The 19,870-nt window shown below is 35.1% G+C and overlaps 3 protein-coding genes across 3 annotated transcripts; 1 reads left to right on the top strand and 2 right to left on the bottom strand.

Annotated features, from left to right (window-relative positions):
* Positions 1 to 362: 362 nt before the first annotated feature.
* On the bottom strand, positions 363 to 2,455 carry LOC141905804 (leucine-rich repeat-containing protein 51-like). The gene is made up of 5 exons (XM_074794845.1): positions 2,333 to 2,455; positions 2,071 to 2,207; positions 1,598 to 1,845; positions 1,082 to 1,222; positions 363 to 993 (listed from the first exon to the last, which is right to left on the bottom strand). The coding sequence occupies exons 2-5, from the start codon at positions 2,177 to 2,179 to the stop codon at positions 847 to 849; spliced, it is 645 nt and encodes a 214-aa protein (XP_074650946.1). The 5' UTR covers positions 2,180 to 2,207; positions 2,333 to 2,455; the 3' UTR covers positions 363 to 846.
* Positions 2,456 to 3,963: 1,508 nt separating this feature from the next.
* On the bottom strand, positions 3,964 to 8,898 carry LOC141905312 (uncharacterized). The gene is made up of 18 exons (XM_074794150.1): positions 8,844 to 8,898; positions 8,659 to 8,755; positions 8,369 to 8,510; positions 7,947 to 8,058; positions 7,780 to 7,868; positions 7,598 to 7,697; positions 7,355 to 7,505; positions 7,135 to 7,264; positions 6,912 to 7,058; positions 6,772 to 6,835; positions 6,350 to 6,606; positions 6,182 to 6,262; positions 5,926 to 6,061; positions 5,737 to 5,836; positions 5,560 to 5,660; positions 5,397 to 5,479; positions 5,226 to 5,304; positions 3,964 to 5,136 (listed from the first exon to the last, which is right to left on the bottom strand). The coding sequence occupies exons 1-18, from the start codon at positions 8,896 to 8,898 to the stop codon at positions 4,091 to 4,093; spliced, it is 2,970 nt and encodes a 989-aa protein (XP_074650251.1). The 3' UTR covers positions 3,964 to 4,090.
* An 891-nt stretch (positions 8,899 to 9,789) lies between these two features.
* LOC141905636 (ubiquilin-4-like) lies at positions 9,790 to 16,322 on the top strand. Its single transcript, XM_074794595.1, has 17 exons — positions 9,790 to 9,921; positions 10,400 to 10,552; positions 10,942 to 11,031; positions 11,221 to 11,259; positions 11,594 to 11,737; positions 11,816 to 11,941; positions 12,034 to 12,084; positions 12,167 to 12,244; positions 12,402 to 12,528; positions 12,620 to 12,775; positions 12,862 to 12,989; positions 13,257 to 13,340; positions 13,425 to 13,558; positions 13,835 to 14,060; positions 14,225 to 14,309; positions 14,454 to 14,499; positions 14,907 to 16,322. The coding sequence occupies exons 1-17, from the start codon at positions 9,817 to 9,819 to the stop codon at positions 14,950 to 14,952; spliced, it is 1,818 nt and encodes a 605-aa protein (XP_074650696.1). The 5' UTR covers positions 9,790 to 9,816; the 3' UTR covers positions 14,953 to 16,322.
* Positions 16,323 to 19,870: the final 3,548 nt, after the last annotated feature.

The following is a 19,870-nucleotide window of genomic DNA, read 5'->3' as shown; positions in this document are numbered from 1 at the left end:
GAGTAGAGGGCGCACCTTCCAAGTGATACTCGCTTACCGAGGTATGTCACAGACATCGGCCGGGATTCGAACCTGCCGATTGGTATTGTGGCTGGCGTTCCCAAGTCCCTGGATGATCCAGGTTCGAATCCCACACGAATTAGTTTTTTTCAATAAAATCCACAATGGCAGATAAAAAAATTGTAAGGATTTAGACGATTCGAATAAACTTTATAGACTTACGTCGAAACATCATAGACTTTTCTTCAATTGCGCATGGGTTTTATTCAACATCCATCACACGAACTATTGACTGACTGAGTATGGGAGATTCACCCAAGGACAGAAGCGAAAATTATCCAAAAAAGCCACATATTTGCACACATTCATCCATTTTATTTTACATTTAAACATTACAAAAAATTATAAAGAAAACAATTCAAACATTGGACGGATTAAGAGAATGTACTGAATATCAACAAATTATGAAAAAAATTTTATCATAACAATAAAATGAAACCCATAATCTCATTGTAGAATAGAATGTTAATAGCTTAATTGGCACTGAAAAAATAAACCATATTTTGAAGGAAGTGATTGGATACTATGGTAATCAGCAGTACACAGCAGAAAATACAGTAAATGACGATTAGTATATGTTGCAGTTTGTGATTTTTCAGTTTGAATATTACACATATTCAGCTCAGTAAAAATGTCCCACATATTTGAATGTATGAATAATTCAGCATACGTAACCAATACCAATAGATATCTAACTTTTACACATGATGAATACAATATCTAAAAGTCATTCTAGATCATTGATAGTTTATATAATCATTGACAGTTTGTTCCATGAAGTTTTTCTCAATCCTCGCGAGATTTTTTCCCTTTCTTTTTCGTGCTCATTATTCGAGCCCAGGCAGAAGCAGAAGCTCGATCAGTCTTAGTAACATTACTGAAGTCAAATTCAAGCAGCTGTGGGATGTGAGCCAATACGAATTGTCTGTATCCCTAAAAAACAAAAAAACATAAAGAACCTTCATGACTAACATATCTAAATTCATTATCTATTTCTGGTTTTGCTTTTTCTCATCTTCACCTTGATGCTCTCAATCTGGTTGCCATGGAGACAGAGTTTTCGTAGATGCGGTAGATTCGCTAATTTCTTAACGTCGTCAATGTTTGCTATTGCGTTTCCGTGAAGGTAGAGTATTCTCAAATTTTCAAAATCGAGTATTGCCTACGATAAATCAAAAACCGTTACAAAAAACAGCAATATAACTTGAGTAACCCTAAGGTCTGAATGACCCACAATATTCAAGTATGTTGAATAAATCTGTGAAGATGGGTAGAAACTTTTTATCTTAAATGTCTTTGTAACAGAATTTTTGTAGTTAAATCTCCAATATAGTGGGTCTTTTATATACACTAATCTAAACTGCGACTTGTCTTTAATTGATTGCAGTTATAGACGCAAGATATTAAAAAGTGAATACCGGGGTATAATGAATGTTTTGATTTAATGACTTTTGGTCACTTGATGTTTTCAATGAGGATAACATCTGAATCTTGAACAAATCTACCGTTCATCAGACTGAACTGTAAGACTACTTACATCATCAATTGATGTTAATTCATTAAAGGACAGATCAAGCCAGCCGATCTCTTTCGGATGTTCAAACAGTTTATCCGCTGAACTAATCAGTGTAGATAAATCAGCTATAGCGTTATTATGAAGCCGTAAACATCGACTTTTCGATTTCCTCCTATCCTCCTCGCTGGATTCATTCAGTAATTCTTCTTCTAATTTCCGTGGTTTTTCTCTGATTGGTGAAACAATACGCGGCTCTTCTTCCAACGCATCTATAAACAACATAATCAACAACTCAATTCATTATCAATTTGAGTTAGCCCCCGGGCTAAAGGTAATACCCGTATATAAAACCGGGCCCAGTTTACTGTCAGTTTTAAATTAACATTTATGAAGATGAATATTTTGCCAATAGGCCTATAGATTTATAATTATTCTCACTCAGTACTACTACTCTACACTACACTACAGTACTATCTGTGGCAGATCAAACTTACCCTCTACTGCAGTAAGACGGCAAAATGAAAAGTCCAACGGGGGAATTATTTCATTTGTGCAATCAACTGCTGGTGTTCGAGGAGTCGGTTTCGCTTTAATCATCGACATTATCGTCTATTATTACTTTTGAATCAACCTGAAGTGCAATAATATTAATAATAAAATCTATTTGAATTTTACTTGTTCTAAAAGAATGCATTACTTAAACACGATTAAATCGCAACACAAAGCAACTATTCACATAAAGAGATATATTCAAACCTTTCTCTATCATATGTCAACTAATCAAAAAGTTAATGCGTCCCCTGAAGCAACAAATTAACGTATTTCATTTTTGACTCCAATAATTTTCTTCAGTTACATTACTTCCGGGTTCAGTTCCTATAGAGACGTAAACAATCGCCAGTAATGACGGGTTCGAATCCCACGCGCACCGTTCTTTTTTGCAATTTCCTCTAAGTGAAAAGAAATGAGAAAATATTAAAAATATCCATTACATTTATATGGTTGATTTTTATGAAAAATAAATGTTCCTTACTATTTATCAAATATATCTATCAATATCATCGTTCTCTGTAAACATTGTGATTAGTAATTTGTTTGAATACCACCTGTTGGAATTGATTTCCTTTACATGCACCAATTATTTTTCAACTTTCCTAATTGGTTGTGGTTAGAAAATTCATATTGATCAAAAATCATGCACAATGAATACAAAGTTGCACTTTGGTTGAAAGCAAATTTTCGAAATTCAAACAATATCCAGTGTTATTGCTCAAAATGACGAAACATTGGATAATTTTGGCAATTTTTGCATCATTTTTCAACAAAGGTAATTATTGAATTAATTTTCTAAATTGACGGACTATCAAACAAGCCTTACAAAAGCGTAATTCGAAAAGTAATTAAAGCGCTAATTTTTCTGCCAAAAAGTTAAATGTTTTAGAGTAAATTATCAAATGGTTAATCAAAGTGAATTAATTGTAAATAATGTGTATACTTAAACAGGTCTGGCAGTACGTTGTTACACGTGTATCTATGACAGTACATTGAAAGAAGGTGAAGAAGGAATTTTGCCAGCAATGAACGCTCGAGAACTGAAAGATATTTTAGCTGGACGGATTGATAAAATCGTTATTAACAGTACAAATAAATGTAAAGATGGTGGGGATTTTCGAAAAGTACCGACCAAAGTCTGCTCTGGAACGAAGGCCTGTGCTGTAAGTCAAATATTAAAGATTCTTGAAACTTCAAAAATCAAAAACTCTTAAGTAAATTCTGCCTTCCTCTGTAGCAGTGGGAATTCAGTGAATACTGAGCTCTGAGAATCAAAGAAATCATTGCATTTTCGAAATAGATTTTAGCAAAATTCAATAAATTGAGCGACCAGTATCAAGTAAAGAGAAGTCTTTTGTTGCGCGTCCCCACAAACAATAATTAAGTTAATACAATATGTACAATAACCAGCTCTATAACGCTATACAATGAATTATTTGAAATGAATTGTTTGCTTTTTCAGAAAATGTCATATAAATTGACAGATTTTGAATACACAGCTCGTATGTGCGGAGAGAAGGGAGTCGATGAGATCAAATGTCCGCAGAAATTGACAGCTGCTCATTCTTATGTATCTTGTTGTGTTGGTGATCAATGTAACACAGCAAATAAGATCATAACGTCACCAGTCAAACTGATTTCAATCAGTTCACTTCTCATTATGTTGAGCATGTACTGTATGTGATTAATACAAAAAGCATCAGTAAAACTGGGGATGTTCCTGACGACCAATGGACTCATACACAAAGATAATATAGAAGTTTCAAACAATCACTTGAAAATGATATCATATTTAAAGCAATACAAGAAAATGATTTCAAATTTGTTTCACTCTTTGTTTTTTCCAACCGTAAGATTAAACACTGATTTCTAATAAGGATTTCTCATTAACTGTGGATAAAAAGCGATATCGATATTTGAAAGATATACAATTGTGAAATCAACTCGTTTATGCACATTTGATCACAACTTAGGTTTTTTTGTATCCGGCAAAAGGAAATCAAAATCAAGTTCAAAATCTAAGAAGTCATCATCACTGGTTGTAAAATCTAAGCCGCTATTTTTCTTATTCTTCGCTCGATATTTTTCATTTTGTTGTGATAATAAATCTCGTTTTTCGTTCACGCTTTCTTTCGTATGTGACGTTGTTTTTTCTGTGTTTTGTGTTTTTTCAGACGATTTCGAATTTTCGACGAACGAAAATTTACTCAGTTTATTCAGAGTAGATTTCGAGACGGACGAACCGGAATCCGATCTTTTAACCGTTGTTGAATAAATACCAAAAGGTAATCGATCTTCTGACTGGAGTTTAGACGGAGGTTGCGGAGATATATGAATTCCAGCAGGCAATGACTCGGAATTAGTTTTCGGTTTCGGAGTACTCGACAGTTTTGCATTCGAGTTCTTAGTTCGCAATATTTCCAATAGCTTATTCATCTTGTCCTCGTTAACTTTGATCGGTCTCTGTGATGGAGTACAATCACCCCAGCCTCCATGAAACATCGAGTCAGAATTGAAATTCTTTTCTTCTGACTCTGTAGATGAGTCGGTCTGTTTAGACGACACTATATTCGACAATACTGAGTTCGTAGAAGGAAGAGAAGGTCTACTCTCAGTTACATATCCAACGGTTGAATTCTTATTTCTACGGTTTACGAAATTATCGACAATATTCTCCTTTGTTTCAGGTGATAAAATAGAAGTTTCATTCAGTAAACTGAGGTCAGATCTCTGATTTAATAAAGTAGACACGGATTGAATTTCTAAATCGTTAGCACTAGAATCAGTGTTTTCAGGTGACATTACTGAACCTAGAGTAGAAGATTCATCATCGCTTATATCATTCACAGTTTGCGAGTGTCTGATGTCTTCTTTATTTGGTGCCGGCACATCGACTGGATTATCAGGGCGATCACCACTCTTTGGCTTTCTTTTCGATTCCTCGGCTAACCGACGCGATTCTTGCTCCCAAATATCATGCAGCTCAAGACGCATCAAGATAATTTCAGCTGCAAATGAGAACAAAAGATAGTGTACACCCCACGTTTGTAAGTAAATTTGAACAGAGATTTTGAACCGTTTTTTTTGGTAAACCTACCCTGTTTAATATATTCAGCCTCTGCATCTTCTGGAAATGATGTATGTAAAGCATTGACTCCCCCGAGCAAAGCAGTTCCCTTTATTAACAGAAAGGTTTATCTTCGCTGTAAAATCATGAGTTTCCATGTGAAAAAAATTGATACAAATTCACACTGATAGAAATTCTTACCTGCATGGAAGATTCCATCAGTAACACAGCAGTAATTGCGTCTAAAACTGTAACCTCCGAGTGACAAACTAATCTGGCATGAGCTACAATACAATAGCAGACAAAAGCTAAAACCCAAAGGAACCATGTCAAACTTTACGAAACCGTTTCGACCAACTCTTACCCTGTGATAAACGGATCATACTCTCCAGAAGTCTCATTGTTGTTCTAGCAGCATTTCTATAATCAGCACCGCGCTGAGCTCGATAGTAGTTCTGTAAAACTCTGGAATAACATTAAAAATCAAAGTTTAACAACTATTCAAAACAACAACAGACGAATTACTGATCATTTTCTTTACCTGGCTGCATCATCAGTCATAGCAGGCATCACGGTCTTGATATAACAAAAATAGGCCTTCATTTTATCCATACTCCATAAGTCTTTAGCAGCCACACCGTCTAAACAAGATCAGATACAAAAAAGATAAGGGAAATTTACAAAAGATCTAACAATATATGTTCATGATTCACTTATTATGCAGACGTACCAGCCGGTCTTTTACCCTCGAGGATATAAGAAGATACAATTTCATCCCATTCATCGTTCTGAGTATCGAGTAATACGAGCACTAAATCAAACCGGCTCAATAGAGGACTAGCTAAAGCTATATTTACACTCAACGACTGAAATGAATTAATACCTCGTCCACAAACAGCGAAACATTGTTAAATACCACATGGGACCAGAAAGATAAAATTTGCTCATTAGGATGATGTGTTTTTATTGGGAATTGTCATTATTACCTCTGTGGGGTCATACTGTCCCTTAGGGTTGGTTGCTGCTAATATTGTGGCACGTGTATTCAATTTACAAACTAAACCTGCCTAAAAAAACATATGAAAATAAGGCTTTGACTCTACATAGGAATCTCTTGGAGTAAGATACTGATATAGATTTCACCTGAGACTAACCTTAGCCACACTGATTGTTTGTTGTTCCATTGCTTCATGTATGGAAGAGCGATCATGTTCTCTGATGCTGTTGAATTCATCGATACAACAGAGCCCTCCGTCTGCTAAGACTAATGCACCCGCCTCTAACTGCCATTCTCCGGAATCTTTCACCGCGGTTACTGTCAAACCTGCACTAGTGCTACCAATACCAGTAGTCAGAACAGATCTCGGCGTTATTTTTGTGGCGTATTTAAGAAACTGAGATTTTCCAGTACCTGTTGAATTTCATGACAGTATTCAAATTAAATTTAAATAAGTGTAGGTCATCATTTGGATAAGTCATCAATATATCGTCACAATATGACGACTTTTGCAAGGTTAAAGTATCTAATTCAATTTTCCAAAGGAAAAGTTTTATTTCCAGCATGCGGGTACAGTACCTGGATCTCCGACGAGTAATAAATGTGATTCTCCTCGAATTCTGGTTCCACCTTCACAATCTCTCTGAAAACATCACAAAAATCATATCACAAAACACTCATCAAATTCTCGAAAGAAGGAGTTCATTTTTCAAACCTACTTTGACTCCTCCGGCGAGAACCATTGCCACGGCTAGTTTAACTACGTATAATCCATAAACTTGAGGACAAAGACTCGCGAGGATGACATTTCTAGCGGTGAGTGGACAGAACGCGTTATCTTTCCAATACTGCGCAAATTCATCTTTCTGGAATTAAATTGATTGAAATAATGATGCAAATTGATAGAATTAGATTACGATATGGTAATATGAAGACACGGACCAATTCTTGTGTTAAAACACTGTTTAATCCATCCTTATTCATAACTTCAACATTGTTAGCTCTGGCTACAATCTCAATATCGCAGACATTCTCAGGTGAAAGTGTCTTCCATCTCGAACATACAATACCGCTACAAAATACACAACATTACAGAAAATCTGATCGAATTTCTATAACTTATTTCGCTTGAATTAACATTCACAGCTCAAGAACAACTCACCAAATCATCACATCATCTCCAGGTTGACATGAATCGACAAGATCATCTTCTAGAGCCACCCACATTGATCTAGGTATCGTTCCCACTGATAGATTCTGCACTTGTTCCTGAATTTTTATCTCTTGATAGTTTTGACACTTTGATGGTTGACCTGAAGAAAATTATTCATCATTTCATGTTTTTTTTAAATTCAGATTTGAATATGACAAATTAGCTGCACTTATTACAGCTTGTAAACTGTACCTTTATCACTGAGATGAGAAAAATTTGTTGATGGGCATTCTCCCTCTGTATTTGGACACTTTGTTGGTTTAGGAAATGTAAAATGCTGTTCAAATGATGCCTGAAATGATACCAACAACATCAGATGCATGTCAAAAGCTAGTAAGATATTTGCTTGAAGTGTCAAATTGACGCCTACATACCATGACTGTAAAAATATGTTTACATTTTTTACACACAAATTCTTTTTCATTCTCGAGCATTTTAACTGGTCCCGCCCTGATGACAGTTCCTAGTATTCAATAAAAAGATATTTTTCAACTCAGATCAGAATATCAAATAAATGAATTATGAACTGTTACTCCCTCACCTGTGATGAGTAAAAGGCGCCCGAGATCTGCAGTTTTTGGTAAAGTTTCTCTTGTCAATTCTGGAACAAGTGGTAACCCAGTGACACGACAATGTACATTTGACTTCAAAAGCTGAAAAATATCGAATTGAAATAAACACAAACATGAAATCAGCTCCAACAAGAAAAACGAGTCCAAAATGTTTCCTTCACAAAGGCTAATATCTAATTCAGGACTGAAATGGATCCCGAGTTTTCCTGGACAGACTATTAGCATGGTCAAAATGTCAAATCAATCAATTTCAATTGTTTTAAATATTTAGCTCAAGGAAACATTTCAGATTTTGATTTTCTTTCTCATTGTGGGAAATTTATAATAACAACACCAGACAGAGACATTGTATAAACTTTTATATTATAAACTATGAATAAACGATATTCACCATGTTATTATTGTTAGGTTGGAGTTGGAGTAGTTTTGACTGGCCACGACGAAGAGCTTGATCGAGTAAAGGTAAAACCTGACCAGGTTGAAACACCAACAAGTGAAAAATACTTGAATCCTTTTCAAAAACACTTAATCCACTGAAAGGAAAGAACATTGAAAAGATCCACATGAAAAGATCTGCACAAAAAGTATCAGATTATTGTATCGAAAAAAATAGATATCAGAAATAATAGCTTTTACAATCTGCAGCAGAAGACGCTGTCTATGTCAAATTGATAATCTTACTTTATAACAATAGAATAATGATCTAAATCATCTTCTTCAGCTAGAATCAGTTCCAGTTCCTCGCGATGGTTTTCCAATAGAAAATTCACAAAAAACTCTGTAAATATATCAAGAAATAAATCAAATGAAGTTTGCTAAAAATATTTGTGGCCTGCATTCGCATGTTCGATAATTAGGAAATAAACCTGTATAATTCTGTGCATCTTGTTCAGATATATTATCATACAATGAAGCAGCCATCATTCGTCATCAGTCGTAGGGCCTATACAATTAGATTACACATGAAAGTTTTCTTCAGACAAATAGATTATGGTGTGGCCGTGTGGTACGGTGTGTGTTTGTGGTAGAGACGTTGTGACATGTATCCCGACTAAAGGGAATTATTTAGAAAGGCTAAGGACTATCTTTGGCCGGAAAAATGAGAACTTCTTTCCAGTTTTCTAACGCAATAACCATGATAACAAATGGACTGACTGTCTTTGGTAAACGGAAGATTTTTATTCAAACATCCCGCAAGTTGATGATCGAAAGTTCCCGGAGCTGTCTTTTAGTGGCGCTAGTGTCGCTATCGCCACTTGCCAGGGTTTGTGTTTATGTCTCGAGGAGTACAGGACATACTAAGCTCTGTAACATTTAGAAAATATAATTTTATGTTATAAAAAAGATGAAATAATGTCTACGTCTCTGACGACTATGTCATGGCATCACTACATTTTGATCTTGACTGTAGTTTTGGAGTGGGTGCGGGTAAATTCTCGATTATTCTAAGAATAAGCGAGCACTTCGTGAGATATGAAGAATGTGTTTCTGTTTGCTGCGATGAAGCTGTTTTATCTCAAAATGTTCGATATGGATCAAAAGAGGGAAATCAATTAGGGCCGCGAGCATTTTCCAGAAATTTCTAGGGCACCGTACAATAGCGCCATCTTCAACGAGGTAAGCTTACGCAACGTATCGTTTACGAAACGATGATTAAAGAAAATATGATATATCTTAGAGTGTTATTCGTTTTAAGATCCGTTGAATCAATATTTTATATATTCGATATAATATCTCAGTATGTGTAAGATATTTTTCAAGATAAGATGCCAGTAAAATAGTCTGAATAGTCGACGTTTCTTATAGAGAATCTACGGAGGTCGGTGACTGCGAATCAAGATGGCCGACTGCGATAAGTCGAACGCGGAAATGATCACCGTTGTAGTGAAAACTCCTAAAGAAAAACAAGAAATTCAGATAAATCAGAGCGCTGGAGTGAAAGAGGTTATTGTTATTGATGACTGTGTTGATTTTCATTATTTTCTGTTGTTTATTTCTGGTGTTATTTACATTTTACTGATGGTGACTTGTCAATTTTCCCGTCATCTCGCTCGTTCGAGTCGACTGGCTGGCGTGGCGAGCTCTCTGAAGCTGCTAGGGTATCAGTCAGTCAATTGTCGTGTGGCATGTTTTTGTACCAGTCAATGTTTAGTTCACATTAACTGTGTATCTTGGCTGATACTCTTTTAAACATGAGATTAGCAGAACGAAGAAATGTCAAATGTATGACACCGAAATCTGGATCCCGTCCATTGCCAATTAGTTCCCTATCACAGATTATGCATTTCCCAACCTTCAGTTTCCTAGAAAAAACATATACCCTAGAATAGTAGTAACGAAAATTATGTTGGGCTTTGTTTTAATCGTCATCATATCAAGGAGTCTTATGTAATTTACTAATATAGTGTGTCTTACTTTACAGTTTAAAGCTCTTGTATCGGAAAAATTTGGAAAAGTCCCAGTTGAACAACTGTGTCTGATTTTCGCTGGCAAAATATTGAAAGACGACGATAAATTAACGACGCACGGAATCAAGGATGGACTCGTCGTTCATCTCGTTATCAAGTCAGCTAAGGTACAGTTTCTGTCATGATGGAGAGGTTTTCATCATAAGGCTAAAAAAAATTGATACCTTGTTTCTCCGCTCTGCTGAGCTTAAATGTTGACCCGGCCGGCCGCCTATCTACCCTATACATTACTTTTTTTTAAATCGTGATCAATTTTACCATAACAGACCCGGCCGCTATAGAAATGAACTGTTCATAAATTTTATCATATTTTACGAAAATGACCCGGCCGCTGCGGAGAAACAAGGTATCAAGATTTGCGAGAAATTACTGTTAACTTAGAGTTAAAGAAGAAATCCAGCGTTGATGTCTGTACATAAGCCACGCTTGGTGGATTCTGATGGAACTTTGTTTTCTTTAATAGCCCCATTAGATGTTGAATAAATGAATATTTTAGGTTGCGACATCCACGACTAATTCGACCTCCGGATCTGGATCAACTACTACTACATCAAACAGTAGATCATCCACTACCAGTTCTCCCCAGGTAACTTATAAACTTTTCAATAATCCTACTCAAGCCGCTGCTAAAATTACAAGAATTTTGCCATATTTTGCCATATTCACATGGCTTTTGTACGGTCGAATGTTCTCAAACCGAAATGAAATATAGACAGATGTTTGGAATATTTCAAGTGAAAGCCGAATCTTACTTGATAAGATATAATGATTTCAGTCGAATGATGCGAGTCCAGCTCCTTCAACGACTTCTGAGGTGAGAATCAAAAACTGTTGTTGGTTGTTTTTACAGCAGTGTCTGTTTACATCACCTCAAAGCTCACTATTATCCCTTCATCATTCTACATTCACGTTACATCAGCTTGATTCCATTTTTCAAAAGTCGCCAGATTTTGTAAATTCATAGGAATTCATTGTTTGTATTGTATGTCTACACTTGCTTAGTGGGTAAAATGTACAATGTATGGCTTAAATACATTCAAGTTTCAGCTAATTCAAAAAGAATTTAACAATTGTTCATTGTAAACATTGTGAATTTGTTCAATATATTAGTGTTAGTGGCTCACGGATTCCATTATATATTCCCCTAGGTGAGCACGCAGCCATCGAACCCGACTCCTAATCCTACCGCTAATCCATTTGGTCTGGCTGGTCTGGAGAATCTCGCTGGTCTCGGTAGTATGGGACTAGGAGGGGGTAATTTTGGAGATATACAGACAAGAATGCAGAATGAGGTAAAATGGAATCGATTGTAAAATGGAATACCGGTATAGTTCTACGGTATGTATGTCTGTGTGTGTGCTGTTTTATAGTTGATGTCAAATCCAGATTTTCTTCGTCAAATGATGGAGAATCCACTTGTACAACGCATCATCAGTAATCCTGCAGTAATGAGGGATATGATCATGAGTAATCCGCAAATGAATAATCTAGTCGAGGTATGTTGATTATGTCGTGAAGCTTTTTAAGTCTCGACTCGAGATAAATCTTGAAAATTGAAAATTATGACTTTTTGGATTTTTTTTTATAGAGAAATCCTGAAATCGGTCACATGCTCAATAATCCTGAATTAATGAGACAGGTTAGTTAATGATAATCCTTGCATGTTTATAAATCTGTAATTTATAAGCCATTCTAATGTCTGTTAATTGTTATATTAATAGACAATGGAGCTTGCCCGTCATCCAGCAATGATGCAGGAATTGATGAGAAGTCAGGATCGCGCGATGAGCAATCTCGAGGTTTGTAATGCATTTCGAACGTCTTCTGTGATTGGGATACAAAAGTGATGCAGACACTTCTTCAAAATTTGAAATTTTCTCCTTTGGGAACTTCTTGAAAACTATTTATATCCAGAAATGACTGACCCTGTGTTTGTTTGAATGGTTTAATTTTCAGAGTATTCCCGGTGGGTTTAATGCGTTACAACGTATGTACCACGATATACAGGAACCAATGATGAACGCAGCGCAGGAAAGCATCGGGGGTGGAAATCCATTCGCTACATTAGCTGGTGGAAATCAGGGTAAATTATCAGCATCACGAAGAATTTTAAACGTTGCGGAAGATATTTTTGGTTTGTATAAATGGAACTGATTTTTCGTTTGTTATTTCAGGTGAAGGCAATGGTCAGCAGGGTAGAGAAAATACGGATCCATTACCGAACCCTTGGGCGCCACGAAATAGTTCATCTACGACCAGCACTGACTCAACCACAACTACCAATACAACTTCTACCACGGCTGGACTTGGTGGACTGGGACTCGGATCTGGTTAGTCATTATGATTAGTCTTCTATTATTGCAATTTTGGTTTTTATAAAAGCATATTTCGATGTTACCGGTATAAATTATTGTAGGTGGCATGAATTCTCCGATGATGCAGAGTTTACTGCAACAAATACAACAGAATCCACAGTTAATGCAGAATATGTTGCAGGCACCGTACATGCAGCCGATGTTACAGAGCTTATCTACTAATCCTGAGGTACAGTAACAGAAACTACCGAAAACACTCTGTCCTTGTTGTAATTACAAAATATAAGATTCCACAACAAGAAAAAAAAGCAAGACCAAAATGTTTCCTTCAGTTCTTATTTTATTGGACGTTTTGACTGTATGTTGATTTATAGTATGCCTGAAGGTAACTAATTAGGATATTTTAAAAGCTTTGATGAATGAAATAGTTCAAACAATCACTTAGTGTTGGTAATGAACAAGTTAAAGGAGATAATTTCGGTATGTTCTATTTCAGATCCTAATGAATAATCCTTTATTTGCCGGAAATCCACAACTTCAAGAACAAATTCGTGAACAGATCCCGTATTTTGTACAACAGGTTTGTGTTCTTCACCTTGCTTTCATTTCTGATAGTTTATTCGATTTTGCTTGTTCTGTAGTTTAGATCGTTTGTAATTGATAGATGCAGAATCCGGAAGTTCAACGTTTAATGACGAATCCCAGAGCGATGGAAGCCATTCTACAGATACAACAAGCCATGCAAACATTACAACAAGAAGCTCCCGGAGTTTTACCCGGTGCTGCTGGATTAGGAGGGTATGTACGGTGAACTATTCCCCTTGAACCTTTTGGTGGCCCTTGTTACCCATCGGTAGCCCCAAGCCATACACTTTGTGTAAGTCTTGTCATGCCTAGACATGCATAGAGCATGCGCAATAGCTTGCTTTGCATGGTTTGTCATCTATAAGGAGTTGTTAATAACAGTTGTCAAAACAACACATAGAGCACCAACCTCGGAAAAGTCTTAAATCATTCAATTTAGTTATAAACGACGTAGTTTCTATTCTAAATAACAGGAATTTTGATTTGTAGGTTTAATATGCCGGGTATGACACCACCGGTGCCGAATTCAACTACTACTACTCCTAGTAATACGACATCTACTACTACAACAACTACTACATCATCAACAACTCCATCTGTAGGATCAACATCATCAACGACGAGTACCCCAACCCCAACGCCGGAAAACAATCAAGCATTGGCTGGCTTACTGTCTCAAATGCTATCACAAATGGGAACTCCTCAAAATCAATCGGTTCGTTGTTATACATTATTCAAATTCTTCACTGGGGTTCCATAGATATCGGCTTATTATAAATCAGGAGTCATTAAGATCATTTAATTTCCAATGATTTGAGCCTAAAGTCTAATTTGGAACCTGGAGTTTATAGGGCTTACCGGTAAATGTATTTATTGTAGAATGACCCTCCAGAGCAAAGATACGCTTCACAATTAGAACAGTTACGAAGTATGGGATTTTTGGATAATGCTGCTAATATACAAGGTATGGATAGAGAAAAGTTCTCTGTAGTATCGAGACTGACTGTGTTTAAAGAGTCAGTGAATTCAATAAAAAATTCATTAATTTTTTCTTCCGATATAATTACACATTATTATTATTCATGATGATTAGATCGATTTTTTTCAGCGCTTATTTCAACTGGTGGTGATGTAAACTCCGCAATTGAACGACTGTTAGGCCCATAGCGAATGTGATTCTATAAGAATAGTAACAGGACTCTATTTTCTTATCATGCGCCAATGATATAAAAAGTGATTTTGTTGGTTATAATATGTGTTTTTAAAAGAATTTACCGTGCGTCATCTATCGAGCTAGTTCTACTATAGATATTAACGTACGACTATTATATTCTCATCATTGTGCAGAACAGAACGTTCATTTTTCGCTCAAGAATGGATTCATACAAACATTTCGGGTATTAAATGGAAGATTCTTGTGTACGTTTGAAACAGTTGAAAATCAAACTGAAGTATTGTCGGTTAATGGCAGCAGTAGCACACGAGGAAGGAATGACAGGAATTCTATGACTGTTTGTATGAACCCGCGTTGTTCATATCTCTCAAATCAGTTCCTTCAAAGAATATCGGCTTCTACGCTATCAATTACTCTAGTAAATGAATGTTAAGAGATCTTGCTTTCTCAATTGCTGTGCAGTGCTTGATATAGAATTGCATGTATTTATGGATCTAGTTCCGCAGATGAGTTTGACTCTAGATTCAAAACTAGAGCATTTCTAACGTTTAAATCCTAGAGCCAAATCAACATCTGCGGAACCAGGTCGTGATGATTGAGTACTGTATGCATGCTTACTCGGTGCGGATGTAACGAGTTGTGTCGGGATTTTCAAAACGAATGGTGCCACATTTTTGTAATGTTAGCTGTGAATATAATATGTGTAGTAGGCCAAATGTACAGTAGTGAAATTTCTCGATAAAAGGGTATTTTCAAACTTGATCCTGTTTGTTTCTGTAATTGAAAGATTGCATTCTACCTTGAAATTAAGTTCATACTTCAATCACTAGCAGAGCCAATTGTTTATTTCATGTAAATAAGCTTTATTTATCACTATGAATACACTGTACACGACATCAATGACTAGAGTCGACATTTCATTCAAAATTCAGTTGCAATTTATTAGTTCTACATTAGTAAGAATTTATATTTGCTATATATAATTTATGGTTAATCTATTGTCAATAATTGAGTTTTAGTTATGATAGGTCGCTGACCTATGGATTCTAATTTGTTCACACTTGTAACCCGATTGTAACCGGATATAAGCTTACAGAGCGGATGAATTGTTTCAACCAGGGAGGTCCACTACAAATCATTAGCCAAATCTTAAAATGATCTATTGTTATGAACATGTAATTTCGAATGTCCATACGATCTGGTTTGTGAAGGATAGTACGAATCATTTACCGGTATTAGTAATGTTAAGTGTCATATTTTAACTCTGCATTCCATTCATTCAGAATAATTGAAAAGATTATGACAAACCTGTGTTCTAATGAGACTACTAGGTATTACTTGTCGGACTATGGGGTGATTTGTTGGACCATAAACAGTCAGACACATGGTGGTTGCAGGGTTCATATGGGTACTCATGCATGTAGGTAATTGTCGTTTCTGAAAAAAAATTCAAAAAAATAGTTGAAAATGTAAATAATAACTATAATAATATATGGTACGTGTATGTTTTTAGAATCAATGATGAGTACAGCCTTGAAAATATGTTATATACAAAAAAGCATTCTCGGCATTTCAATAACACTGTATGATCATATGGCCTTCAAAGAGCTTACAAAAAACTGTTTATTTTTTCCTGTTTATCTCCAATGTAAAACACGATGTTAAAAACTAAACTAATGACGATTTGTGTCTGAATTTAATTCTCTTCTTCATCTTTCACTGATTTGATAAAACTGTATTTCACCACATGAAATAATAAAAACATGTCATATTTGAGATATGAATATAGCCAACTAACTTCAATCATGATAAATACCTGTTCTGTCTCTTAATTTGTGTTTGCTGGTCTCTGGAAGTCACTTCACTCATGGTTTGTAGCAAGTCTACCAAGTGCTACTTTTTGGAAACAACTTATTACTATGCCATCAGTGACATTAGTGAAATCAATTTGTCCGGTGAGATCCTAAGAAAGTGATAACTCAGTCTACGGTGTTATTCATAATTTATGGTCTGAAAATCATGGGAAATAAAACGGATGTTTAAAGATTAACTGAGAAAGTCGTGATAAGTCGCATGAAAATTGATTTCAAAAGCAGATGATCCTGAAATAAAGCGTTCTTGTTGATACAATTATTAAATCAAAACAAATAGTGTTGAATGGTGTATGAAATCTGACTAATAAGATAGCTGTATTCCTCACATGCCACAGTTAGTTCTCTATACCGTTCTGCCCCTATGAATAATGATTGCAGAATATATCAGTGAACTAAATAGTAGACATACATATTTACCGCCGTAATTTCCTGTTTCGCACCGAGATACTATCAATCGGATCTATTCAAATGATATTTCCATATTTTTAATTCTATTTCAGCAAAAACTCATCCATTTATGAGCAAGTTCCATTGCCACAAGAAAACAAGAGACCGGTGATCTTTTGTCGCGGTCAATCATAAAGCCAACTCAACAATAGGTTTTCGTGATTGTTATCATTTATTATCTACTTTAAAATTTTTGTTGGTCAAACAAATTTATTGTTAAGTAAAAGGGTTAACAAATAACTTAGAATGTGAAAATATATCGATAATACAGCACGTAATGAGACAGAATTGATTATTTGTACGATTGGCAGAGAATGACATTCCTCATTCATTCCTAGTTTATTAGATCCCTAAAACAACTGTGTACTGTTTATCAAATCAGCTGAATTCACATACAAACAATTTACATTCGCTAACGGAAGCCAACTGATGAACTTAGATATTATAAACATATGTGAGTGACATTTTCATGACTGAACAAATAATTGTATCAATTTTAAAGTTTTGCAGTTGGAAGATCAATATTCGAAACAAACTGTTTGTTCAATTGGCACCTTACCCCTGATATGAAACAAAAGGAAATTGTTGTATATGCACACTTTCTACTTCTAACCATAGATTATCTTTTCGATTGTCCATGTTCTAACCTATTCAACAAATGATAGTTCACAACGAACTGTGTCAGTTCCACAATCAAATACCAGAAACATTGTTTAATACAATGAGTCTACAACAGTATATTTTTTCATATGCTACAATGACAACAACAAAATTCCTAAGAAACCTAATAATGATATTTAGAATTCAACATCTAGACCTCAAAGAATTCACTCGCCAGCTCTAACGATGTACCATATATCTTGACTGTTTGAACAATATCTATCTGGCACAAGGGAAGGGGTTCGCCACAAACTGCATCACAAAAAGCTAACAGCAGGAATTCATACAAATCACATATATTTTATCATGGAACCCGGGGAAGAACTTTCTATCATATCTCTACTTATTATCAATATTATCTACAATTACTTTATACATAAAACTCGTACTTGCCATACGATGTAAAAATCACATCCATATTCTACAATTTCAATTTCGTAGATATTTCGCAATTTGATGGCATATTCAAACACTTAGAGAGTATTGTCCTTACATTTGGCACTAAATGGTAGAGCATTGCTGACCGACCCTAATAAGGCCGTGGATGAAATAACTCATTCTCCCAAGATTTTAACAGTGCTTTCTTAAATAAGTCAAAAATAAATAAGTCAAAAGTATTGCACTGATAATTTTGAAGGACCATAAAAAGGTGCCAAATATTTTGCTACCAATGACTGGAGAATCAATAGATTACTGACCGAAATATACTCAGAATGCCCAAAATTTTGCACAATTTAGTGTGATTGGTATACTTTAACATTCATATACAATAAAACAACATTAACAATACATCAAAATGAATAAAACCTTGTTTCCCTCCAACTGGCCATCTTTCATCTAACAATTTTTCCAGTGTAAATAATAATTTACTTTCAGTTATTGATATCATGGCTTATTGGAATTTGTTTCCTCAGTAATAAACTGCCTGCCTTCATTCGTACCATATATATTACCCTAGAGTTTTCTTCAGGAGAGACAGAGATTAATGGTCCACAGCTAATCCTGTTTTCTTTTTCTAAAACTTTGCCGTTTTAGAGGAGTGAAAAAAAAAAAACAACAAGGAGAAACATATAGGAAATGGGGATTAACAACCCAACCAATTTAAGAGGTATGGCATACACAATGATGCCTAGTTAGTAGTAGACAGGACCTGAGGGCATCTTTGGAAAAGGAATACTATATCAACGATGTTGAGAGTTATCCTAGCACCAAAATATTTCATAAAATATCAAGTATCCAAAAGTGTGGATAATAGTTATTAAATATGAATAATGTACACAATATACGGTGAATGAATGAATGAACTAGTATATAATACATAATGCATAATATTATTGGAACATAATGCATCTGATTCATTTTGGATGATCACAACACAAGAACTTAATATAGCTCCCTTTGAATTCTATTCTTAATCACAACCGCGTCAATTATTCTTCTAAGTACCGTAGACAAAACGTTTTCGAAACCACGAAAATCCCAAACTACATATTACCTACAAATTTGTCTATAATTTAGCAACAGATGTTTTCAAAAAAAGTTTGCTTTAAAAGGCCTTTCAGTAGTACAAGTATAGGGCCTATCCCCGCTTTCAATTGAACGGATCTGTTTCATAGATCATTGCCCTTAGATAATATCAATTTCTACCGTAAAAATTAAATACTATAGTTTTTTAGAAATGTTTTTCAAATAATCTATGAAACCGGTGTCAGAGATTTGTAAAATCTGTAAAACCATTATAAAATACACCACATTTATGAAATGTATCTTATGATTCGAATAGTAGCACAAAATCAATTGAAGGGATCTGTGGAACACTATGTTAGATCATTTCATGCAGGGGTATGTCCAGTTGACATCTATTTTCCGGCGGATCTAGAACAGGCTGGTAGCATCGTTATCACCTAATATTCCTATATTAAGGCGAGTTAACACAGGGTAATTCCATGAACTGCTATAAAACTATCAAAATAACTTTTGAAAATTCTTCAAAAAATGACTGAACCTAGTGTTGCATCAATCCCTTCAATTATGTGCAGCTCTATCTATCAAGTCAACGTATATACCTCCTTCTCTAGGAAGTATTCGTTATATCATAACAAATATATAGAGACTACGTAATAAGATAAAATCCCACTATTTACAGATTAAAAGAATTTAAAAACAAGAATTTATTTATTAAATCTAAAATATTTAAAAGACACGACGTTTCGATCTCACCCTAGAGATCATCGTCAGGTGAATCGTTTGTGTAAACACCTGACGATGATCTCTAGGGTGAGATCGAAACGTCGTGTCTTTTAAATATTTTAGATTTAATAAATAAATTCTTGTTTTTAAATTCTTTTAATCTGTAGATAGTGGGATTTT

Source organism: Tubulanus polymorphus, chromosome 5 (genome assembly GCF_964204645.1).
Source record: "Tubulanus polymorphus chromosome 5, tnTubPoly1.2, whole genome shotgun sequence".
In the NCBI taxonomy this organism is placed as follows: domain Eukaryota; kingdom Metazoa; phylum Nemertea; class Palaeonemertea; order Tubulaniformes; family Tubulanidae; genus Tubulanus; species Tubulanus polymorphus.
The sequence above is the reverse complement of the archived record's forward strand: the minus strand, read 5'-3'. Positions and strand labels throughout refer to the sequence as shown.

Bases quoted from the DNA above. Each gene is read 5' to 3' on its own strand.
- LOC141905312 (XM_074794150.1), bottom strand. From the start codon at position 8,898: ATGGCTGCTTCATTGTATGATAATATATCTGAACAAGATGCACAGAAT. The intron at 6,263-6,349 runs GTTAGTCTCAGG...ATGTTTTTTTAG, and splicing joins AAACAATCAGTGTGGCTAAG to GCAGGTTTAGTTTGTAAATT. The intron at 5,480-5,559 runs GTAAGAGTTGGT...ATTGTATTGTAG, and splicing joins TATGATCCGTTTATCACAGG to CTCATGCCAGATTAGTTTGT.
- LOC141905804 (XM_074794845.1), bottom strand. From the start codon at position 2,179: ATGTCGATGATTAAAGCGAAACCGACTCCTCGAACACCAGCAGTTGAT. The intron at 1,846-2,070 runs GTAAGTTTGATC...TGTTGTTTATAG, and splicing joins CCGTCTTACTGCAGTAGAGG to ATGCGTTGGAAGAAGAGCCG. The intron at 994-1,081 runs GTGAAGATGAGA...TTTGTTTTTTAG, and splicing joins ACCAGATTGAGAGCATCAAG to GGATACAGACAATTCGTATT.
- LOC141905636 (XM_074794595.1), top strand. From the start codon at position 9,817: ATGGCCGACTGCGATAAGTCGAACGCGGAAATGATCACCGTTGTAGTG. The intron at 11,942-12,033 runs GTATGTTGATTA...TTTTTTTTATAG, and splicing joins AAATGAATAATCTAGTCGAG to AGAAATCCTGAAATCGGTCA. The intron at 12,085-12,166 runs GTTAGTTAATGA...TTATATTAATAG, and splicing joins ATCCTGAATTAATGAGACAG to ACAATGGAGCTTGCCCGTCA.